The sequence below is a fragment of the Vanessa cardui genome, chromosome 28 (assembly GCF_905220365.1).
Source record: "Vanessa cardui chromosome 28, ilVanCard2.1, whole genome shotgun sequence".
Classification (NCBI taxonomy): domain Eukaryota; kingdom Metazoa; phylum Arthropoda; class Insecta; order Lepidoptera; family Nymphalidae; genus Vanessa; species Vanessa cardui.
This window is the reverse complement of record NC_061150.1, coordinates 5159078-5185592: the sequence shown is the minus strand read 5'-3', so window position 1 is coordinate 5185592 and position 26515 is coordinate 5159078. Positions and strand designations below refer to the sequence as shown.

Sequence of the window (26515 nt, the reverse complement as noted above, 5' to 3'; positions counted from 1 at the left end):
CATGGTCAGTGGTCACCATCGCCGTCAGATAGGTGAACCATCCTTTACATCGTCAACGCACTATCCTTAACTGGTTACCATGATAATACAAAGTCCTTCTTGCTCTCCCTGTCCTCTTATTCGCCCTTTACACCAGAACGCGACAGTACACACATACTCTTCATCATTATTCCAATCATAGAAGAAAAGCCAAATGAGCGACATCTGACGGCGAACTGTCGCGACACTATCGGCCGAGAGCTGGTTGCTCTCTGACACTCGCTGTGGATTTGCGACACTATGACGTTTCGAACGTCGACGAAAGTGACGAAAGTTTAAGTGTTGTATCTATACATATAATAAAATTGAACTGTCTGTTTGTAACAATAAAACAGTCGTTTTCTACTAAATGTATATCTATGTATACACGGTACACATACACTAAATAACATTTTTACAATCTCTGGAAAGGCTGGACCGATTTTGATGGGACATTCACTGGTAGATAGCTGATGTAATAAGGACTAACTTAGTCTACAACAACCATTTGTTAGTTAAATTCAAATACACGCAAAGTCGTGTACATAATCAGTTTAAAATAAAGATACAGTCTTACTCTTGGTAGTGTACAATATAGCTTAATAATTAGCAAAAAAAACTTTATTAAAATAGACTTTTACAAGCACTTTTGAATAGTCAATTTACAACTGTATTGAGTGAAGCTATCACCGCTTTTTCTTGGTAGAATCTTCAAACGACAAAAAAAATCAGTTGTTATATTTTTCATCGTGCAACAACAACAACAACTACAGCAGCATAACGCAATGTAAGATTCCATCAGGGTAAGTTAAGGTACTCACCGTCGGAGTCGGGGCGAGCGTCGGGTGCGTGCGCGCCGCATGCCAACAGCAGGCGACACGCGGCTGCCGAGTCGCGCCGCGCCGCCAGTGACAGAGCACTCTCACCGCGACCGTCGCAGGCGTTCACCTTCGCGCCTGCCCAACGGTAACGGTACCACCATCAGAAACACACACCACACCACTGTCCAAGCTGTCAGATTATTGAATAAACTTCCGGTAGAAATTAGAAAGGCTCCTACTAAGGCATTTTTCAAGCGTCGTTTAAGATGATCCTGATCATCTTAATAAAAACCTCTCTTAAGTTTCTCTTTTTTTTTTTTTTCTCTCACTACGCTGTGTTTTTATAATTTCTATTACCACTCTGTTATTTTATATCATATATGTATATATAATTATATATTCTTATGCATGTATATAATATTTTATCTATGTTCTTGTTTTATTATTATTACTATCGTATTTATTGTTAAATTTATTGTTACCGCCTTCATAACTTTCTGTTTGGCCTAAAGGTTGACTGGTAGAGAATGCCTTCAGGCATTAAGTCCGCCTTTTGTCACAACATATGTTGTTGGTCAATAAAGTATTTAAATAAATAAATAAATAACATACAAGCTCACTATGTTATAATACAACACAACTCAGATGTAGCATCGAAAAATGCCAAATGAAAAGTATAGTAACAAAAGAAAGAAAATAAATTTCCGAATTGAATGATAAATGACTCAGATCCGAGTAAAGTACAACATAATTAATTACATCCTTCCTTTTTTTAATTAGACAATAATTAAAAAGCAAAACTTATAAATCATACTTATACACTGACCAAAAACATTCTCATGAAAGCTTATATAGTACGACACGCCTTAGATGTAGCATCGGCTAAATCCGTAAAACCGATCACATCCGAATTAACTACGCTATCCCAAATCATCAATATTTATTTCTCATGTGAATGTAATTTTTATTCAAACGTAATAACTTGTAATAGCATATGACTTAATATATTCGTCAGTTTGACACGTCGATTTACATGCACTTGCTTTCTCGGGTTGAACTGACGCGTGAATTTATAGCGACGAATAGCGTCGAGTGGCGCGATAGGGAGCTGTTTCTATTGGTTGTGTGAATCGGCAGTGATCGGTTTTATTGAATTTACCGATGCTACATCTAAGTTTTATCGTACTATAACAATTCGATGGCTTCGAACACATGACACATCACCTGACATTATTTAGTTAGAGTTCCTTAACATTATTCAATATCATGACAGATGTCGCCTTTTTGTAGAATTGATAGCTGATCTCTATACGAACCTTTCTTAGTCATTTTATTTTTTATAAGTCAAACTAACCAGTGATTTTCCTGCCGGTTCTTCTCGGTAGAATCTAGAACTTTCCGATCCGGTACTTTAAATTTAGTTCAAGACTGTAATATGACGATTTAAGTGTTTTTATGATCCAACTGATATCCTACCTAATAATATGAAATTAAGAATATTTTTAATTTATCAAATCTATATCCTACAGCCATTGATGAAAATTATGTTACAACAACAGACTTTTCCCAGGAATTACTCGATAAATTTGGATTAATAGTACGAATTTCTTTAGAAATCAATCAATAATTTAACTTGCAAGGCAATTGATAATTAAATAATTGTTTACTTTTGCACTTGGCATACATATATAGGCAGTTAGAGCTATCGCAAAAAGTCACCCCCATCGCATCCTAACAGGAATACGTCGATATATTGTATACACAAACCTTCCCGTCGAATCACTCTATCTATTAAAGAAAACCGCATCAAAATCTGTTGCGTAGTTTTAAAGATCTAAGCATACATAGGGACAGACAGCGGTAAGCGACTTTGTTTTATACTATGTTAAGATAATGATGCTTACTACACAAGATCATATTTGATACCCAAAGCTGAGGTAATCATATACAATATTAATATTTACATACTAGCTGTACCCGCGACCTTGTACGCGTTTGAATTTAACAAAAAAAAATTGTAGCCGGAGTTACTCCTTATTATATCAGTTATCTGTCAGTGAAAGTCCCGTCAAAATAGGTCCAGCCGTTCCAGAGATTAGCCGAACAGAACAGACAGACAGACAAAAATTGTACTTACTAAGTAAAAGATGATATATTCATATTACAAACAGATACTCCAATTTTATTACATGTATAGATTGATAAAACCTATTATTTTTTTATATATAATATGTGTATAGTCTATTCCAATGGGAAGAGGAGAAAAGGTAAATAAACAACTTTGACCTTGAATTGATATGTCATTTGCGTTCGACTAGTGAGGTGAAAATAATTGAATGAATGGGTAATTAATGCTAAAGAACGATATATATTTTTTTTATTTAAAAAGTAATTTTCCGTTTAAACAAAGTCAGGTCGTAATAAAAAACTTCAGAGAATTCCGAATATGCATCCGTGCACATGATACGAAAGATGAGAGACGAATGTCTTTCTTAACATTGTATTATTTTCAAAACTATAAAATTGCTATGCACAAAACTGATCTACATTTCGAGATAAGAGATTATTTTTAAGTAAAATAATTCTTTTAACATTTTTGGTAAAAATATTATTTTTATGTAAAAACCTTACTGTATAAAAATAACTTTTTTATCTATCGTTAGGTAACTTTTTACGTTTCTAATAAATAATTCATATTATATATTACAACCAATTAAATAAATATATTAAAAAAAAAATATCTATAATGAATTTTAAAACTAAAATAATATATTTTTTATCTGTATAAATTCATTCGTCTACATTCGTTTAGCGAACATGCCTAGTTGAGGCCCCTATTTTTAATGTTCGTCATCGAGAAATGGCGTCTTGAATGTCGACAAAACTGTTTTCGTTACTTTGGAAGTGAAATTAAAGTGGATCTATGTAGTTTAGTGAAATATTGTTGTATTACAAATGAAGATATATTAATCAAGAACTGTTTGTAGTTAATCTTATAGTGGAATTATCAACAAAACACATGTGATATTGAAAAATACGGTATGTTTTGAATGTCTCCTTTTGTCATTGGAATGGACTATATTCTATTATTACACTTATTTATTTCTTTAAGTTATAGATTCATGTTATATTTATGATTACAGTATCCTCTATAGTGCAATGGTTTACTGACCTAGCAATATAAAAAGTCGCAGGTTCAATCCTGAATCCTTGGGTGATTTTCATCCCCAATCCTAACACAATGAGCTTATAAAAAGGGGTAAATGGGAATATTAGTAATCCCTTAATTAATTTAGGGCATTTTTAATATAAATAAATATAAATATGAGACAACATCACATACATTACTATGATCCCAATGTAAGTAGTTAGCACTTGTGTTGTGGAAAATCAGAAGTAACGATACCACAAACACCCAGACCCAAGACAACGTAGAAAACTAATGAACTTTTTCTACATCGACTCGGAGTTGCGTACCCGTGAAAACCGGTGTACACACTACTCGACCATGGAGGTCAATAATTCTTTTAGCCGAGATAGCAGTGGTTAGAACGCGTGCATCTTAACCGATGATTGCGGGTTCAAACCCAGGCAAGCACCGCTGAAAATGTATGTGCTTAATTTGCCTTTATAATTCATCTCGTGCTCGGCGGTGAAGAAAAACATCGTGAGAAACCTGCATGTGTCTAATTTCATAGAAATTCTGCCACATTTGTATCGTGGTGGTATGTTCCAAACTTTCTCCTTAATGGAAGAGGAGGCCTTATCCCAGCAGTGGGAAATTTACAGGCTGTTGCTATATTGAATAGTTACATTCTACAGCAATTAGGGATTGGGTCGAAAGTATTCGGAACAGCGTGGTTGTATGTTCCAAACCTTGTTCTCAAATGGAGAGGAGGCCTTAGCCCAGCAGTGGGAAATTGACAGGCCAGTAAATGCAGTTGGACAATAAAGTATAAAGCAAGTTTTGATAAATTTAGATTTAATTTTGGAAGAGCGAGCTACCTTTATTAATAACTATTTTACTCCATCTAAATCATAAAAAATCGTATATCGTACAAAATAATTTATATTCCAACACACAATGTATCAGTGAAATAATTATAAAATGTATTTTACGATCAAACTTTTTTTTACGAACATGTTAAGAAATGTTTAACGAGCGTTATAAAAACAGCACTAATTTTCGTCGAGCTAATTATTTTGTTTTTTTTTACACGAGTCTATTTTATTAAATCAAATACATTTAAAACGACGTAATCAACAATAACGTTAAAAACTGATCCCAATGTAAGTAGCTAAAGCACTTGTGATAAGGAAAATCAGAAGTAACGACGGTACCACAAACACCAAGACCCAAGACAACATAGAAAACTAATGATAATCTACATCGACTCGACCGGGAATCGAACCCGGGACCTCGGAGTGGCGTACCCATGAAAACCGGCGTAAACACCACTCGACCACGGAGGTCGCCAAATTATAAATGTGAAAGTAACTCTGTCTGACTGACTGCCTGTCGCTGCTTTACGACCAAATCACTTGGTGGTAGGGCTCTGTGCAGGCCCGTCTGGGTAGGTACCACCCACTCATCAGTTATTCTACCAAACAACAGTACTCAGTATTGTTGTGTTCCGGTTTGAAGGGTGAGTGAACCAGTGTAACTACAGGCACAAGGGACATAACATCTTAGTTCCCAAGGTTGGTGGCACATTGACGATGTAAGGAATAGTTAATATTTCTTACAGCGTCATTGTCTATGGGTGATGGTGACCACTTACCATCAGGTGGCCCATATGCTAGTCCACCAACCTATAACATAAAAAAACCGCTGAGCTGAATTTGATGAAATTTGGTATGAAGCAAACTTGAACTCCAATGAAGGATATAGACTACTTTTTTTGCCTGACACATGACAATCAACACCCTTAAACTCGAGCACAGCCGTGGGCGAAACCTAGTAGTCAATGTATAAAAAGACTACTACCGTTTCCGAAAGCAGCCTCCAGCGAGAAGAAACTTGCATAATTGCTCTTTTCAAATAAACAGATTATAAATGCTGTTTATAATCTGTTTCACGGCAATAATTAGTATAAACTCCTCAAATGGAGAGGAGGCCTTAGTCCAGCAGTGGGAAATTGACAAGCTGCTGTTATTGCAGTTGTACAATAAAGTATAAAGCAAGTTTTGGTAAGTTTAGAGTTAATTGTGGTAGAGCGAGCTACCTTTATTAATAACTATTTTACTCCGTCTAAATTATAATAAATAGACTATCGTACAAATCGTATAAACTACCACCATTTCGGAAAGCAGCCTCCAGCGAGAAGAAACTCGCATAATTGCTCTTTTCAAATAAACAGATTAACAATGCTGTTTTTCACAATAATTAGTATTCTGTAAACTTGATATTAATCCAGGCTGTTTTTTTTTATAAAAAATACTCTTTAATGAATAATAAGATTTAATAACAAATTTAGTCTTAATAGTCTTTTTATATTTGCAAATGGTATATTGATTATATTTCCCGGTATGTTATTATATATGCATATACCATTACCCATAAAACGTTTTTTTTACCGTATGCACAAGTATATTCTTATTTCTTGTATTAAGAGTATGTAAAATATCAGACTATACAGGACCGTCTTCAATCTATTGGAGGCCCAGGGCATACTGGGGCCCCTATGACTTTGACAAACACTATTTTGTGAGAATAGATAAATAAACTTTCATTGAAATAAAACTAGTTTTAGCGGATTTAAATCGCGTATATTAATTACTTTTAACATCCCGACGTTTCGAGCACTTTACAGCGTTCGTGGTCACGGGTAGACTCAGTACGCGATTAAAATCCGTTAAAACTAGTTTTATTTCAACGTGTAATAATCTCGAAAATTTAAGACAACTTTCAATGATCTTCAATTCACGAATAAATAATGCTTTATAATACCTATACTCCAGCCAAATTCGATGTGGAATGTTTAATAACAAAGCGTTGCTTAGCAACCAACGTCAGGCAGATGCTCAAAACATTTTTAGAAATATGTAAAACAATTATTTTTGATATTAATAAAAATTAAAATTGATGATGAATAATAAAATATTTAAGACAAAGGACTAAGCGCATTCTTGTTTATAATTATAATACTTATGATCATCTGGAATAATGTAGATTTTAAAATGATACCAGAAATTACCTCGTAGTTATATAATTCGCTTTATTAACTTTATCTATCGCCTCCCAAACGACAGGTCTCATTTAGATTAATTTTGTGTATATTTGAATGGGTCAATGGGAGGTTTGAGATTACAATTGCTCTAATACTGGAAAAAGCAGCGTCTGTTGGTATGCTAGTGTATTAGTATGTTTTTTAAGCATTAATATTTTATACTTTATTAGGAATGCGCGATAAGTATATATTTTTATTTAAAATTAAAATTATACGACTAAAAATATACACCACCAATTACGAAGATGCTGTATCGCTATTATATACCTTCCTAAATCTGCCAATTGCTTAAAAAACACTCCAAATGTTACAAACCTGCGATTTCCTTACGTCAATATTAAAATATAGGGTTGTTAGTTTTGTAGTAATATTATAGTGGTAATTAAAGATTTTTAAACTTTTATTTTAAGCAAATTTTCATATAAATTATGTATTGACCGGCTAAATATTTTTTTTGGATTCTGTATTAAATTAAATTTTTTGTGTTTAAACAGGAAATTGTGTTATAATGAATATAGTTGTAATTTTAATAATTATTATTTTTCATTAAGAGTGTATCAACCCTAATTATGATGACACATGGTTTGTTTACTAAAATTCCAGATCGAATGTGGCTGGAGTATAGTTACTGATTTATTACCATCGGAAAGATCTGAATCTTTGTTTTAAATCATGCAGATGTTTTTTTATTTGATCTGTAGGTGCCCCTATCGATCGCGGGGCCCTGGTCACTTGCCCAAAGTGCTTACCGGTAAAGAGGGGCCTGAGCTTATATTTTGTTTATTCTGCTATAAACAATATCGCTTTCACGTTATATCAAAGATTCAATATCTCTGATATATTTATGGACTTGAGTGAAAAACACGTTTTAAACGCAGATTAAGGTATTACTGGGATTTCCGAAGACAAACTTAAATTGATAAGAGTAATAAAATAGGAATGGATTAGTATCTCTACATATAATAAAATTGGAATGTCTGTTTGTAAGATTAAAATAACCGCTTTTCACTAAGTGACATATAAAAATTTTACATTTTTTGTTTTGCTGTCTGTTTGTTCCGAGTAATCTCTAGAACGGGTCGACTGATTTTGACGAGACTTTCACTACCAGATAGCTAACGTAATAAGGAATTACATATGCTACTTTTATTTTAGAATTATGTATAGAAAATAACGTAAGGCTGCAATGTCCAAATACAGATGACTCTCACCCCTGACTCAACATCATAAAAGCTACCTAATACAGAATTAATAAGTTATATATATCTTCATTACATAGTATAAAACAAAGTTGCTTACCACTGTCTGTCCGTATGTATGCTTAGATCTTTGAAATTACGCAACCGATTTTGATGCTGTTTTATTAATAGATAGAATGATTTTAGAGGAAAGCTTTTGTATATAATACATGAACAATATAGTAAAGAAACACTGATAATTTTAGTTTCTAAAATGACGTCGTAATACATAGCGGTTTGTATTGTCTAACGACTGAAAAACTGTAAACGTTGTTAGACATTCTGTAGTATATTTAGTATCAGAATTGAAGCTGTGCGAAGCCGGGGCGGGTCGCTAGTGTAATAAATTATGAAGGAGTTCTTAATACACCTATTCCAATATTTTTCCAAAAAAGTTCTCTGTACTATACTTATATGGTCGGATAGCACAATGGTATTTCAAGACAGTGGTGGTGATGGTGGTGGGGAAGGGGGTGGTATTGGTGGTGATGGTGGTGGCGTTGAAGGGGTGGTGGTGATGGTGGTGGTGGCGTTGAAGGGTTGGTGGTGATGTTGGTGTTAATAATGGTGATGGTGGTGGTGGTGGTGGTGTTGATAATGGTGGTGGTGGTGTTGATAATGGTGATGGTAGTGGTGGTGATGGTGGTAGGGGCGGTAATGGTGGTAGTGGTGTTGATAATGGTGATGGTGGTGGTGGTGGCGTTGATAGTGGTGATGGTGGTGGTGGTGGTGGTGTTGATAATGGTCATGGTAGTGGTGGTGATGGCGGTAGTGGTGGTGGTGATGGTGGTTGTGGTGGTGGTGATGTCCTCACCGTGGCGCAGCAGCAGGTCCATGGCGTCGAGGTGCGCGCAGTCGGTGGCGGCGTGCAGCGGCGTCTGCCCGTCCTTGTTCTTCTCGTTGACCCGCGCGCCCTTCCTGATCAGGATCTCCATTACCTACAACATTATTTATTATATGGTCAATAAAACAGACGATGCAATTGGCCAATGGCCACTTACCATAAGTGGTCAACTCCGCCCATAGACAATTGCAAAAGAAATACTAACCTATACAGATCACCAATGTTGCACCAACTTTGGAAACTAAGATGTTAAGATGTTAACCTGACGGTAAGTCGTGACCTTTGCCCATAGATATTGGCTCCATATGAAATTTTAACCAATGTGGCACCAACGTTGGAAATTGAGATGTTATATCCCTTGAGCCTGTAGTAACATCCGATGCCACCCATTCAGTCATATGAGTTATCAAATATCCTCCCATTTTACTAAAAAAACACTATCTAAAAAATGCCATTTTTTCTTGGCTCACCAGGTTCTGTGCAAGCCTGTCTGCGTGTGCACAACCTACATATATATTCTACTACCAACCAGCAACACTTGGTATTTCTGTGTTCCAATTAAGAGCTGAGATGGCCCAGTGGTTAGAACGCGTGCATCTTAACCGATGATTGCGGGTTCAAATCCAGGCAAGCACCGCTATATATATATATATATATATATATATATATATATATATATATATATTTATATATATATGTGCTTAATTTGTGTTTATAATTCATCTCGTGCTCCGCGGTGAAGGAAAACATCGTGAGGAAACCTGCATGTGACTAATTTCATCGAAATTCTGCCACATGTGCATTCCACCAACCCGCATTGGAACAGCGTGGTGGAATATGTTCCAAACCCTCTCCTTAATGGAAGAGGAGGCCTTATCTCAGCAGTGGGAAATGTACAGGCTGTTACTTTACTTTACTTTACTTTACTTTACTTTAATTAAAAGGTAACTGAACCAGTGTACTTATACAAGGGACATAACGTCATTGGTCACATAAGGATTGGGTAATATTTTTATGATCGATGATGGCTCTCAACACCACGTGGCGAATACACCAGTCAGCCTGCCTACAAGACGAAGCGATACCTGTTTCCTCTTGGGGTAGACGCTGGCGGCGGCGCAGTGCAGCGGCCGGTCGCCGGTGCCGAGGTGCTGGAAGTTTACCAGCTCTGTGATCCGTTCGTTCGGTACTGGTAACGTCACCTGCTGCGTGCACTGGAGCGCCGAGAGATCCTGGAAAGTATACGTGCAGTTAGGGAACCATATCCAGCTCATTGGAACAGCGTGGTGGAATATGTTCCAATTCTCCTCAAAAAGGGAGAGGAGGCCTTTAGCCCAGCAGTGGGAATTTACAGGCTGTTGTTGTTGTTGTTGTTGTATCCAGCTCAAATTCCTTTATATAAAAGTAAAGTAAAGTAACAGCATGTAAATTTCCCACTGCTGAGATAAGGCCTCCTTTTCCATTAAGGAGAGGGTTTGGAACACATTCCACCACGCTGTTGCAATGCGGGTTGGTGGAATGCACACGTGGCAGAATTTCGATGAAATTAGACATGTAGGTTTCCTCACGATGATTTCCTTCACCGCCGAGCACGAGATGAATTATAAACACAAATTAAGCACATATATACAGGGTTATTAGTAACTCGACGTATATATATTTTAACTCATATACGTATTATCCAAAAGTCCAGAACCATTTTTAAAAATTACCCCTATCACCTCCTACCGGATATAGGTCGAGTTACCAATAACCCTGTATGTTGGTGCTTGCCTGGGTTTAAACCCGAAATCATCGATTAAGATGCACGCGTTCTAACCACTGGGCCATCTCAGCTGAATATAGTAAACTCTTTACATAATATGTAAGTAAAGAGTTTGGCAAATATTATTTAAATTCGTGCGTTACCTGTTGTCCTAACGACGACAGCTGTTTCTTCACCCTCGCCGGTTCAGCCAATCGACACGCTTCGAGCAAGCAGTGACCGCGAAATTCGACTACAATTTTAACAGATCAATACATACACTATAGAATATTATTTAATTTGACGACCTCCGTGGTGGAGCGGTGTGTACACCGGTTTTCATGGGTACGCCACTCCGAGGTCCCGGGTTCGATTCCCGGCTGAGTCGATGTAAATTATCATTAGTTTTTTACGTTGTCTCGGGTCTGGGTGTTTGTGGTACCGTCGTTACTTCTGATGTTCCACAACACAAGTGCTTTAGCTACTTACATTATGATCAGAGTAAGGTATGTGATGTTGTCTCATATTAAAAGTCAAGGCATGGGTAGTGGTATCAGTTTACGGACGATTACTTTACTTGATAAGCTACTACTCGAACGCATCATCCGATGGAGTTGGAGAGAGAGTTACTTCTCGATAGAAGTAGGGTCAACAAAAAAATTACAAACCAAATTATAATAGGCTATTTGAGTGGTTTTTAAAATCCATTTTATATTATTTAATAGAGGTTAAGGAACCCAGCAAAAGTAGTGTTTTTTATTTCTAGTAGTTGGACAATATGGCGCTGTAATGGGGTCGGTGACGTCACTTTCCTGTATTTTAATCTGTGGTACATATAGAAGAAAAGCTAAGCTTACAAGAAAGTGACTTCATCATAAGCCCAGACAATCAGGAGCGTTTTGTGTCACGTGACAAACCTTTGAAATTTGTCAAATAGCCTATTGTTTTTTTTTTTTTTTATTTAGTCACAATGGAAAGTAATTTACACATAAATTATTACTTACATGATAGTCGCTCTCTCAGCTCGCGAGAGGGCGCCACGTCCAGTGCGGACTTGCCGTGACAGTTGAGCAGGGTGGGGTCCGCGCCCTCACTCAGGAGGAGGGAACACACCTGGAAGGTATACATTTATTTAAATATTTATAGGGGGCGGGGGAGGAGGGGGCTATCTTAAATTAAATCACCATTGCCCATAAACAGTCATAGCTAACGATAAACAATCCTTAGATTTACAATATCCTACTTAGCTATATATACCATAAGAGCGTTCAATTAAATATTGGACAACATCACATACGTTACTCTGACCCCAATGTAAGTAGCTAAAGCACTTGCGTTGTGAAAAATCAGAAGTAACGACGGCACCACACACACACAGATGGGTCTGGGTGCTTTGGGAAGCAACATAGAGAAATAATGAACGTTTTCTACATCGACTCGGCCGGGAATCGAACCCGGGACCTCGGAGTGGCGTACCCATAAAAACCGGTATACACACTCCTCAATAACGGAGGTCGTCAAATTTTTAAACATCATTGAAAATATACAGAGTTAAATCTTTTTACACAAAGTAACAACAAGCAGTGGAATAATGCAGATGAACTTTTATTTCGGGTAATTATAAAACTTAAACTAAGATAAATTTGATATTATAATGTAACTGTTCGCAGTGTTACCATTATACAAAATATGTTAATTAATTAGGCAGTACGTTACGGAAATACGGATGACCTCGCTTTATATTTGATCTAATTATACAAACAAATTTATTACACACACTGGATACACAAAGTAATTTATTTATACATATTTTATATCCATTATATGATCTAGAGTCGCGATGGCCCAGTGGTCAAAACACGTGCATTACGGGTTCAAATCCAGACAAACACCACTGAATATTCATGTGCTTAATTTGTGTTTATAATTCATCTCGTGCTCGGCGGTGAAGGAAAGCATCGTGAGGAAACCTGCATGTGTCTAATGTCATAGAAATTCTGCCACATGTGTATTCCACCAACAAGCACTGGAATAGCGTGGTGGATTGTTCTCGAAATCTTCTCCTCAAAGGGAGAGGAATCTTAGCCCAGCAGTGGGAAATTTACAGGCTGTTGTTGTTAATCTGGCAATCCTTCGACATATCATTCCAACCAACCTCCAATCGGGCTTTGCTGGCGGCTTCGTGGAGGGGAGTGAAGGCCCACAGGTCCGTCGCGTTGACATCCGCCCCGGCGCGCACCAGAAGCTCCGTGACCTCGTAGTGCCCGTAGGAACACGCGTTGTGCAGCGGGACCAGGCCTCTGGGGGGAGGGGGGGGTATTTACAAGCAGGATGAGTACGGGATGTACTACTTATTTTAAATTTGCATGGTTATTTTTTACAAGTATTTATAATGAATACTGATCACCACTATCGTTTACCTTTACCATTTACGCGGCAAACGTACGAAGGGAGGTAGTCTATGGACACTTCTAATGCCCCCAACATCTACCCGCAAACTGCAGCCTCGTGAACGAGACATTTGTAGAAATATCGAACTCAATCGAATAAAGATAAAAAACATTTTAAATACTTGTAGTAAGATTAGAATATATTGAAAACGGATTATAATGAATTTCATATTTCAGTATAAACTGTAGCCACTGACAGTGTCCAAAAGCGTTACCAAGTTAATAATATAAATAAATGTCGGTTTCACATCACGTTATTGTCTGTCAACACCAAAAACTCATCACTGAATTCCTAATCTCAGAGCTATCTCTAATTATATTAGCTAATTTGACTTTGGGCTTCAGAAGTTGCATTAAGGATACCCAAGAATCGCATCACATCCTAACTTAGATCCAAACAAAATATATAGCTATCTCAAGGCAACTGTGAGATATCGTCCATATACGTGCCATTCCATATCCTCCATATGTGATGAATGGCAGCGCGGTGAAGACGGTGTGTGAGCACAGCGCACATATTTAAGTATAGTATCTATTTAATCTATTTGGTAGATGTAATCTTAGTTTATTCTTTATTGTACACCACACAGTGAAATAAAAAAATACAAATGACAAAGATATGGCCTAGATATAACAGGCGTACAATTTTGGCGACCTTATCGCTACATAGCGATCTCTTCCAGGCAACCAACAGGTGTAGGATAGGTCATAGAATATAAGGTGGGTGGTGCTCTACTAATAAATAAAATAATATGAATCTATTAATAAAACTGTGAAATAAATATAAATATAGAATACACAAATTATATATCCATTAATAAATTATATTGTCAATACATATAAAATAAATAAATATATATATATATATATATATATCCTCCTCCTCACCCCTTGTCCTTGGCGTGCACGTCGGCGCCGCGCTGCAGCAGCAGGCGCACGGCGCGCGCGCGGTTGTAGCCGGCCGCCAGGTGCAGCGCCGTGGAGCGCCGCCCGTCGCTCGCGTGCACGTTCACGTTCAGCGGCGTCAGCAGCCCCGCCAGCCGCTCGTCCGCGCCCGAGCGCGCCGCCTCCAGCACGTCCGCGGCGCAGTACTCGCCTGCCAAACGCACGCGGTGACAGTTTAGTTCTCGGAAAATAATCTAGATGGCATCACTTGTCATTTACATCGCGCTGACGTTTTGTACAAATGATTTCCATAGTAATGCAAGTTAATGTCAATGGAATTAATTATATTACGTAACAAGAGCGAGTATAATAGTTTATTTAATCCAGGAATAGAATGATCAGTATAGATGAGTAGTAGCCAGTAGGCATGGGCGATATCCGATAAGTATTACTTGGATTATGTAACGGATATTTGGAACTAAATATTGATAGTGACATCAGCTTTCAGATGTCGCCCTGTCTTTGTTTAACCCTACATTGATTTGTAAGAAAGAGATAAAACGCATGTATAGAAATCATTTTAATTTTAAATTCGCTTCATCTTTTTCTAATAGATAATTATTTGAAGTCTTACAAATCTACAAGAATAGGCATTACAAATGGCCTAATTTTAGGTCCTTTTTTAATTCTAATATATATTCATGACAACCCGTACCTTATGTGAAATTTTAATTATTAATTTGTAAATCATATCGATATTTAAGAGTTTCGGACATAATGAAAAGCAAAAATCAAAATATATTTTATTCGAGTAAGCTCATAAAAGCACTTTTGATTCGTCATGTAATGTTTACTTGGTGGTAGGGCTTTGTGCAAGCCTGTCTGGGTAGGTACCACCGACTTATCAGTTATTCTACAGCCAAATAACGGTACTCAGTATTGTTGTGTTCCGGTTTGAAGGGTGAGTGAGCCAGTGTCACTACTGGCACAATAGACATAACATCTTAGTTCCCATTGTTGGTGGCGCATTGACGATGTAAGGATTAGGTAATATTTCTTACAAATTCATTATCTATGGGTGATGGTGACGACTTACCATCAGGTGGCCCATATGCTCGTCCGCCAACATATACCATAAAAAAAATGTAACAGTGTTTAATTAAATTTAAAGCTACAACCGGTCCGAAATGTTGATTCTACCGAGAAGAACCGGCAAAATCAATTACTTTTTTGAAAGGTACTACTACTTTATATACCTTAGCTAGAAATAACCAATACAACATCAACACTTTTTTATCTTTGATAATCTTGTATTGAGTAATATAATATTTATAAATGTAATTTTGCCGTGAGCTTAATTTTTTTTTATTGTGACGTCATTACTTCAGTAATTAATGCTAATCATAATTTTAAACTGCATAATATTAAAAGTAATTGTTTAAACTTGAACATGAATAATACTGACCTTGTAAATTTTAACGTATTCTAATATATTGTAATAACTTTGAAAACGGCGTTCGTAATTGCAAATGGCTGTTTTAATTAAGAACGTATTACTACACAACTTAGATGTAGCATCGGCAAATTCATTAAAACCGATTACTGCCGATTCACACAACCAATAGAAACAGCTCCCTATCGCACCATTATGCGCAATTCGTTGCTATAGTTTCCCGCGTCAGTTCAACCCGAGAAAGCGAGTGCGTGTAAATCGACGCGTCAAATTGACGAATACATTAGGTCATATGATATTACAAGCTATTACGTTTGTGTAAAGATCATAGTCGCATACGAAATAAATATTGATAGTTGTTAGATATGTAATCGGTTTTACGAATTTTGCTGATGCTATGTCTAAGTTGTGTCGTATTATACGTGTAAAAAACAAAAGGATACTACCCGTCTTTCAAAATAAGAGGAAGTTATCAAAATTATTATGAGTCGACGAAAATTTGATTTAATCTATCGATTCAAAATAAAATTACTTACAAACTGAAAATAGTTGATATATTATCATTACATAGTATAAAACAAAGTCGCTTACCGCTGTCTCTATGTATGCTTAGATCTTTGAAATTACGCAACTGATTTTGATGCTGTTATTTTTAATAGATAGAGTGATTTGAGAGGTTTTTGTTTCTAATACGTGAACAATATGGTAAATAATCAACAAAAAATCTGTAGTATATTTAGTATCAGCATTGCTCCCTTGCGAAGATGGGGCAGGTTGCTAGTATCGTATATATTAGAAGCAATTTTGTTTGAACAATCGCGGAATACATAATTGGAAATCTCAGAAACTATAACACCGACAAATTACAGATTCGGCTGGTACCTTACAGGGTGTAGACATCTTCTAAGACTTTTCTGAAACTTTAATAATAGAAAGAAATACTAAGGGCGTCAAACGTAAAGCACAAACTTGGGTACCTAAGGCCGCAGGTTCAGTTATCATAAATATATAAGATAATATGGAACCTAAAATTGATTCCATAGAAGACACGAAGTATTTTTGTATAAACAAAAGACTCCACGCATGGAGATTCAGCTAGGAAATATGACGATGTTCTCTTGGTCAAAACAAAGTTTGCTTGTGGAGAACAGACTACCATTTAGGGGATACTCTAGCGTACAAATGTGTGTGCAAATCACTCTTTATACATAACGAGATGGGACAGCAACAAGACACGTACGGAGAATTCAGAAGTTTCAGAAGTAGGACCAAACGATTACATGCCTTTCAGCTTCTGAGAAGTTTTTGAAAACTCGAACGTGTATTTGGACTCGTGACCTAGAGATCTATAGCCGTACAGGCTAGCTATTAGGATACAGTCAACAAGAAAAGCCTGTAAATTTCCTACTGCTCGGCTAAGACCTCCTTTCCCTTTGAGGAGAAGATTTGGAACACCACGCTGGTCCAATGAAGATTGATGGAACACCCATGTGGCAGAACTCCTATGAAATTAGACAAACGCAGGTTTCGCCACGAAGTTTTCCTTCAGCGCCGAGCACGAGATGAATTATCAAGACAAATTAAGCACATGAATATACAGTAGTGCTTGCCTGGGTTTGAACCCGCAATCATCGGTTCTAACCACGCGTTCAAACCACAAACCATCTCGGCTCATGATATAGTCAAGTCGAGCACAATTATGTTACAATATAAACACAATACGAACCAGTTAGAACCGGTCTGGTGGCCGTATCGGCGAGGTCCAGTGGCGTCTTCCCTTCAGTGTTCCGTATGTTCGGGTCGGCACCGTGCTGGAGGAGTGCTGGAAACAACCAATAACATTTTCAGATTATGTAACATATTAGTACCGAGTAGGGTTCATTCATGGCATATGTGCAAATAATAGGCTATTTGACAATGCGAAAAATTGTGAATTATTGTAATCAGTGTATATTATGAGTTTAAAAATGGTTATTTACTAACGAAACTTGATAATTTATTCAAAAATCAATAAATAAAAATGCATTTTTTCAAACGTTTGTCACGTGACACAAAACGCTCCTGATTGGCCGGGCTTATGATGAAGTCACTTTCTTGTAAACCTTGCTTTTCTACTATATATAGCACAGATTAAAATACAGCAAAGTGACGTCACCGACCCCATTGCAGCGCCATATTGTCCAAGTAGCGTTTTCGCGCGTTATTTAAATATGGAATTTTAATAAGATAGTTTTCGGCAAATATGTATTAGAAATAAAAAAAATCTACTTTTACTGGGTTCCTTAACCTCTACTAAATAATATAAAATGAATTTTAAAAACCAGTCAAATAGCCTATTATGCACATGTACCAAATGTCATATTACTAAATGCGGGACTCAAGAAACATCCGAATCTAAAGCAAGAATTACCAAAAGTAGCGCTGTGATTATAATTTAATTATAAGTTAAGATATTAACGTTTTCTTGTATGTTGATTTTTTGTTTAGTTTAATAGAAGCTACTTTTGTTAAAAGTTCTAATAAACCATTCAAAAATGTAGCTGTCATTATAATTATGAGTCCGAATAATATTATTTCTGTATTTTTAAATATTAAAAGTGAATTAGTTTACTTATAAGATTCATGTTTTTCAATATAATCAATAAAAGTTTTACAATTAATTATATGTTTTCATTTGAGAGAAAAACTGTATTGGCAATGTTTCCTAGATAAATGTTTTTTTTTTTATGGTATAGGTTGGCGGACGAGCATATGTGCCACCTTATTGTAAGTGGTTACCATCACCCATAGACAATGACGCTGTAAGAAATATTAACTATTCTTTACATCGTCAATGTACCATCAACCTTGGAAACTAAGATGGTATGTCCCTTGCGCCTGTTGTGACACTGGCTCACTCACCCTTCAAAACGGACACTACTGAGTACTGTTACTTGGCGGTAGAATAACTGATGACTGGGTGGTGTCTACCCAGACGGGCTAGCACAAAGCCCTACCAAGACATACATATACGTTTACATAGTTTAGCTGCAAAGAAACCAATTAGTCCATCCATATCTCTCATAAAGAATACTCACCGATGCAGACATCCACCTTCCCTTTCGCGGCGGCCTCGTGCAGCGGCGTGTAGCCCCAGTTGTCCCTCGCGGCGGGCGGCGCCCCCGCAGCGAGCAGCGCGCGCACGACGTCCGCGTGCCCGAACGAGCACGCGTTGTGCAGCGGCTGCAGGCCGCCCTCATCACGAGCTTGTAAAGCCGCGCCACCGGCTATCAGGATTTCGACTACTTCCCTTCTTCCATAGCCTGGAAAAAGAACATTAAAAAAAAACATATTTTTTTTATTACATTAGCATAAACATCATATAAATACAAAGGTAACTATTTTTCACGTAGTATAAATAACGAATTCATGCCAGTTGCACTGTTAAAAATAAGACAAGAAAAATTTTTATTTTTTAAATATTGTTTTTTTAATGAGTATGCCGTGTACACATGTTTAGGAATATAATCAAGCTAAAAATAATTTTAGACTGTAACTCAAATGTAACCCGAATTATATTCTGTTTGTGGGCCTAAATAAATAAATAAACATGATATATTTATAGCATTTTATTTTAAGGCCATTACGTACAAATCATATCTGACACGTTAATAGCTTAAGCCGATTTTTGTCCCAATGGTTTTGGGACAGCTATCTGCACATAAAAAATTGGTTATGATCTCATTTTGAAGAGCTCCTGTCGTATATGTGCAGAAAAATAATTCTTGATGAAATTTTAATAAAGTAATTAAGTTAATTTAAAGTAATTTGTTAATTAATACATACGAGTTTTATTTTAATTAATAAAAAATAAAAAAAACTTTTGACTAAAAGCGAAGTTTCGCGAAACCCACTGCAAAATTGTTTCACAAATATAAAGATGTATGTTTTTGTTATCCATACTAAAACTGTTTATAAAAATTATTTTTGTATGGAATAAAAAATTATAATTATGATTAATATTAATATGTACTTTATTGACATAAATCTATGTGCTTTTGAGATAATTATCAGAGTGTGATAATGGTATCACAGTTTTTACAATCTGATGAGCAACATAAACTCCATGGAAATTAGTGCTTCTCAGATCTTGATAGGTTTATGATTGTTATCAAGGTTTCAATGAGTGCAACAATACAAATTCACTTCTCTTACAAAATATTCTTCGTACATATCAAATAGTTACTAATATCTCTTTTCAATATACAACAAACAGCAATATTAAAAGCTTGTTCTATGTAAGTTGTAAATGTGTCCCAATATAATAACATGAACCACAATTTATAGGAAAAATTATATTGTTTCACTTCTCAGTTAATTCATCAGTTACTGTGGTATAATAACAATTTAAAAAATATCATGACCCGACAGAAACTAGGTCTTTATGTAGCTTTATATATGAGAACCAGAAACTATTGGTATCTATACTAATATTATAAATACAATACTAATTGTATATTACACTTTGACGAGTAAACCACTGAACAGAATTTAATGATATTATGTATGAAGCAAAATTGAAATTTGTATAAAACAAGCACAAAGGCCACCTGAAGGTAAGTGATCACCACTGCTCATAAACAATGATGCTGTAACAAATATTAACCATTTGTTACATCACCAATGCGCTACCAATCTTGGAAACTAAGATTTATGTCTCTTGTGCCTGTAGTTACATTGGCTTATTCACCCTTCAAACGGTAACACAAACATACTGAGTACTGTTGTTTGGGGGTAGAATATCTGATGAGTGGGTGGTACCTACCCAGACGAGCTTGCATAAAGCTCTTCCACCAAGAAAGTTAATAGTATAATTTTCTTTAATAAATATCTGAGTGGTGTTTACAAAAAATAACATTAATTTATTGTTATGTATTGTTAAATAAAATTGGAAAAAGACTGAAAATTCTCAGAATATAATTTCTGAGGATGGGTTGCATAAACTTATTTTTTAGTAATCATTTAACTAGCTTCAAATTAACTGCAGACTAATGACTGTCTAATATTTAAATTCTTATTATTATTTATATTTCAAATTTAGATCCAGAAAGCAACATAATGTGTTTTACCATTTTTATCAAATCTGTAACATATATTTAGGTCAATTAATTTTATATTATGAATGTATAATTAAAACAGTGCAGTAATAACCGTTACATAATTATAAATTGTCTAAACTTGTGTAAATGTGCAGAGCATACTGGTTTTTATTTCTATTTGTATTTATATTGTATATCGTACAAAAAATGTAAATAAAATCAATTAATCAAGATGTTACCTAACTAATATCAGTATAACATGTCATGACTCAATGTTACAATAAAAAACACAGAAACAATTGAAAATAACAAGGAACTAAACAGTAAAGGAGATAAATCACGACATTTGGCGCAACCAACAACCGTGAACAATTATGCAATTAACAAAACAGCCTTTCACTTTTGCATTGTTTTCGTACAATAAACTTCATTCGATTATTATTTTTGACAAATTAATAAATAACATACCCGCGGCGAAGTGTAGAGGTGTCGATTTACGTCCAGCTGTATCCCTAGCGTTCACTGTTTGTGGTGTAATTAACTTTTTCACTCGAGTAACATCGCCAACTTTGCAAGCCTCGAATAATTCGCGAAGAGGATCCGTGGGCGCCGGCAACGAGTCCAAAGCCGACCCGAGCATAGAACGGCGGCTCGACATGTTCGTTTATCACATTTAGGACTATTTTTATTACACTTCCATGTTCGGTTAAATAGAATTATCGGACGAAAACACGTACATCGTACAATTACAGCTGCTCTTGGCTCTTTTTGACAATTGTAGTGTTACCATACTTAAATCAAAGACTGCTCAAAATTATACATATACAATGCTAAATTAATAAAGCAAAATATATTTATCCTATAATATAAACCTATAATTTTTTAATCGTGTCATTATTTTAGGGGAAAATATTGTATGCCTATTATATATTTTTACAAAAGCTTGTATACCAACTGGAAATCGATTTTAGTTCTATAAAAGGTCTTCGGATTATAGCATTAATTTAAAATTACTGATGAGTTGCAGGAATACTTCCCAGTTGAAATAAAACACTAAGTTTAATATATTATTTTTCTAACATTCATATGTAAAATATAAAGAAAATAATAATAAATTTTAAACAATTATTCGGAGTTGTTCTGACATGGAACAATGGTTAGAACGCGTACATCTTAACCGATGATTGCGAGTTCGAACCCAGGCAAGCACCGCTGATTCATGTGCTTAATTTGTCTTTATAATGCATCTCGTGCTCGGCGGTGAAGAAAAACATCGTGAGGAAACCTGCATGTGTCTAATTTCTTCGAAATTCTGCCACATGTGCATTCCACCAACCCGCATTGGAACAGCGTGGTGGAATGTGTTCCAAACCCTCTCCTTAATGGAAGAGGAGGCCTTATCCTAGCTGTGTGAAATTTACAGACTGGTATTTTGCTTAAATTTTTTCGGAGTTGAGTTTTACCTATTTCTGGGGTAATATATTTTAATGGCCACAGTATTAAGATAAGATGTAACAAAGAGTAAATAAAAACTAAAATACAGATAAAAACATTTTTTGTTGTTATTTATGATATAGTTAAATAATAATGCATAATGTTACTTTTTATATTTATTTTTATACATCACTTACAATTTTAGAATTATTAATTTATAAACTGTCATCTTATTTATTTATCAATCAAAGTAAAAGGTCTTTCAATTTTTTTATAAATAATTGACTGATAAATGAACATTTTTTTATACTACACAATTAATAGGGTCTAAGGCTTTTATTATTATCAGAAAATAAAAATGTTATTTAAATAATGAGTGCTTGTTATTTTCTAAACTTCTAATAACGTGACATTTTATTCTAACATAATATTCTATATTTTATTGTCTATGAACGTTAGTTGACGAAATCAAAATGGCGTCTTTCACAGGATAGTACATTTATCCGCCGCACACGGTATAGTATTAGAAAATACAGTGGATTGACTTTTTGTTTGTGCTGAAACTGTTTGTGAACGGATACTCAGTGTTTTTGTGTTAATTTATTTACAACGTACAATCTGGAATTACTTTTCATCGCTTCCAAGTTTCCGCAAGGTATGTCCCCTTTCACTCATCAAATATTTTAAATGGTTAATTGGCAAATTATAAGCTTATATATAATTGTAATTGGGAAATATACATGGATAGTTTTTAATGTTACGGATAGATATTTTGTTGCAGTCCGGAAACTGCGTTCTTTAGTTCAGTAGGTGAGTCAGATGAACAGGTTTCTGTCGAGGACGCGACTAGTAGGCGAGGCTGGGTCAAATCTTCACTTTTCATATCATTCATGTCGTGCCATCAACGGCGTAGCTTCTGAGACCTCACGTCGTGCCGTATGATTTTGTCGCTAGTCCGTCAACTCGACTAATTCAATTAGCTGCGACCCGTGCAATTTCTCTATTCTCGGAGTGAAATAATGCAGTGTTTGTGTGCATTTTCACTTTTGAATTGCAGTGATGTGTGTGAATAGACTGTAGATTAGATAATTTAAAATCCGAAGGTAAACAAATGTATAAATTATTTTCTGTAAACTGTAAACGTAACTACTTTTGCCTATTAGTATAATTTAAAAAAAAAGAGACGAAATATTTCGCGGCAATTAAATTAAATTATTAAAGTTTATTTGAGTATCAATGGTGCTAATTACAATTTAACATACTATGCTAATGAGCTCAGAGATATACAAAAAATGCTATGTTGATTTAGTATTGGCTTATAAGTAGGTAAAATTTGCCATGCAGATAGTGTTATCATGGTTATTTTTTATCTCTAGTCAATGTAACTATTCTTTCCTGTACTATCTTGTTGCACATTTTGTTTGCATCCTTTACAATTGTTGAATAATTAAATTAAGATAACAGCTATGATTTAAAAACCTAAATAGAGAAACTACAAAATTAAACAAATATTATTTATTGAATAATAAAAATCCATAAAATTATGCATCTGTAAATATGCTATTATGCATATTACTTTTTTATATTTTAAATGTAATTAATTAACACAAAAAGTATCTCATAATAACTAGACATAGACTAAGACAGTAATTGTTTGTCTCCTAAAGTATTTATTAATATTAATTTAAAGAAGGTTTTATTTAAATAGTCCAGAATTTTTCACTTATTAGTTTCTATACACATATTATGTTATAGCAAAAATAATTAATAGTATATGATAAGGTTCAGCTGATCCAAAGTTGTGTGGTGAATGAATATGTCAAGAAGTTTAGATACAATTGATATTTTTAGAAAATAATTACAAGCTATATATATTGACTAAATCATCAATTCCATCCATTATGTATCAGGTGGATATGTATATAAAAAAGTACATTTCATGATGTATATGAATTGAAATTGCCAATCTACATTTGGCAAATTAAAGTATTAAAATGAAACTTTCATTCATTCTTATATCCATAACCTACTATGAGAAATAATTAGCATTTAGCAAAATAGATATAGAGAAATGTTATGAATATGTTTTCAATATATATAATTTACAGTACTTTCTATTAACTAATATTGACTGTTTAGAAAAAAAGAAAGCTTTCATAACACATTGAGTTTTTTTATTGATTTAGGCCTTTTCATAAAACTTGTTTCACATAACAAACAAATGAGTATATGACGAATAAGCTGTGAGAAAGTGTCACTAAATGATATAATCGAATAGGAAATTGACTTAAGCATGTTTATTTTATCTAGAATATGTGCACATTGAATATACAGAAGGAAAAAGAAATTGATCATAAAAATAGCTACGGCACAAATTCTTACCACTTGTAAATAGTTGGCACATAAGCTATTTAGTTTAAAGCTAATACTTCATAAGTTTCACAGGACAGAAACCTTATTTGTATCAATAATAGTTAGGAGTTTGAGAAGAAAATGTTCAAACAAAAATTGTTAGTATCAACATACAACCAATCTTCTTTTATACATAAAAATGGAAATTTCCCCTGTGCGTACACGCTAATCATTCACCAGATTGTTATGAAAGTTTTGCGAATTGATCTTGCATATTTCCTCCAATATTTCTGGTTCTATAAAGACAAGAATTTTTCCTTCTAAATTTTTGCTATAAAATTTTATTGTTTAATGCAGACAGTAGCCATTTCAAGCCGGGATGGGTAGTTATTATTATTATAACAGATGATCATATTGTATCAACTTTCTAGAGATGTGCTCTTATCAGTTGATATCTTGATAATGTCATATCTCATGTTTATCATATGACACTATCAATAAGGTTAGGATGCTTAGATAAGAGATAAGAGATGTATAATATTGTCGTACATAATGAAATTTAGGTATTTATTTAATAAAGAGGTTCTACAATAAATAATAGAGTATTTAGTATAGTATATATATATCTTTGATCTCAGAGATATTTTCTTGCCTGAATTTTTAAAACGAAACTTAGATTATTAAAATAAGCAACTGAAATGTCATTTTACAATAATAATTTATACTTCTATATTAATGATACAAAGAGGTGTAATAAGTCCATTGGTACGTAGGAGTTACTCTTAGTAGATCAACTGCATTATTTTTGAGTGCCTAGGCTATAACTGTATATAGTATTTGAATAATATATATCGTTTTATTAATTAATTACATACATATGAAGCCTTATTATTATGAACTTGAAACTCGTGCCTCATTTAATAGAAGTGTTTTAAATTTTAATACTAACAGGTAACACTTGGTAGTAGGGCTTTGTGCAAGCCCATCTGGGTAGGTACCACCCACTCATCAGTTATTTTACCGCAAAATAACAGTACTCAGTATTATTTTGTTCCGGTCTGAAGGGTGAGTGAGCCAGTGTAACTACAGGGACAATGGACATAAGATCTTAGTTCCCAAGGTTGGTGGCACATTGACGATGTAAGGAATAGTTAATATTTCTTCCAGTGTCATTATCTATGGGCGATTGTTACCATCAGGTGGCCCATATGCTTGTCCGCCAACCTATACCAAAAAAAAAAACTTAATTAGTGATAAATTTAAAAGAAAATGTTACAGTACTGAGTGTTATGTTTACAATCCCACTAATATTAGTCATAATTAAAAAGAACAATCAAAGAGTCTTAGCTTCTTATAAAGACATAATTATCTATTCTGTCCTTGCTTTTCTGCTGGAATAACGCATTAACGCGTTTCCACGTGAAGTGGGGGGAGGTGTAACTCACTGGTACTGAGTGCACCGGACTATCCACTTAAAAATCAGCTGTTTCCAGTTCCTCTAGCATTGAAAATGTCATTTATCACGCTCGCCAGATATCATTGCCGCATCTATTTGGTCCTGTATTAATTTATTTATGTAATACTTATCGCCATTTTTGTCTGATGATTATTAAATATTGGGCGTTTTCCTCTTTTGAGGAATACAAATATATGTGTTTTATATAAGTGTTAATTGTAAAGTGGTGATGATACAGTAGTAGTAGTAACAGTCTGTAAATTTCCCACTACTGAGATACGGCCTCCTCTTCCATTAAGGAGAGGGCTTGGAACATATTCCGCCACGCTGTTCCAATGCGGGTTGGTGGAATGCACATGTGGCAGAATTTCGATGAAATTAGTCACATGCAGGTTTCCTCACGATGTTTTCCTTCACCGCCGAGCACGAGATGAATTATAAACTTGTGTTTATTAAGAACATATATATATATATATATATATATATATATATGTTGTATATAGTGGTGCTTG

The 26515-nt window shown here is 35.0% G+C and overlaps 2 protein-coding genes across 6 annotated transcripts in view; one reads left to right on the top strand and one right to left on the bottom strand.

Moving 5' to 3' along the window:
• The window catches only part of LOC124541437 (poly [ADP-ribose] polymerase tankyrase), a 54540-nt gene extending 32993 nt beyond the window's left edge, over positions 1-21547 (bottom strand). The window contains exons 1-10 of the mRNA XM_047119307.1: positions 21230-21547; positions 18761-18985; positions 17410-17505; positions 14234-14441; positions 13051-13195; positions 11900-12008; positions 11060-11148; positions 10237-10383; positions 9122-9245; positions 840-974 (exon numbers count right to left, since the gene is read on the bottom strand). Coding sequence (XP_046975263.1) covers positions 840-974; positions 9122-9245; positions 10237-10383; positions 11060-11148; positions 11900-12008; positions 13051-13195; positions 14234-14441; positions 17410-17505; positions 18761-18985; positions 21230-21419 — 1468 coding nt within the window. The 5' untranslated portion in view covers positions 21420-21547. The remainder of the gene's footprint in view (positions 1-839; positions 975-9121; positions 9246-10236; positions 10384-11059; positions 11149-11899; positions 12009-13050; positions 13196-14233; positions 14442-17409; positions 17506-18760; positions 18986-21229) is intronic.
• Positions 21548-22639: 1092 nt separating this feature from the next.
• The window catches only part of LOC124541605 (serine/threonine-protein kinase 10), a 66542-nt gene continuing 62666 nt past the window's right edge, over positions 22640-26515 (top strand). For 3 of the 5 annotated variants that reach the window (XM_047119520.1, XM_047119521.1, XM_047119522.1), the window contains exon 1: positions 22640-22850. The gene's annotated coding sequence lies outside the window, so the exon portion shown is untranslated. The remainder of the gene's footprint in view (positions 22851-26515) is intronic. The other 2 variants (XM_047119524.1, XM_047119525.1) reach the window with 1 other exon arrangement.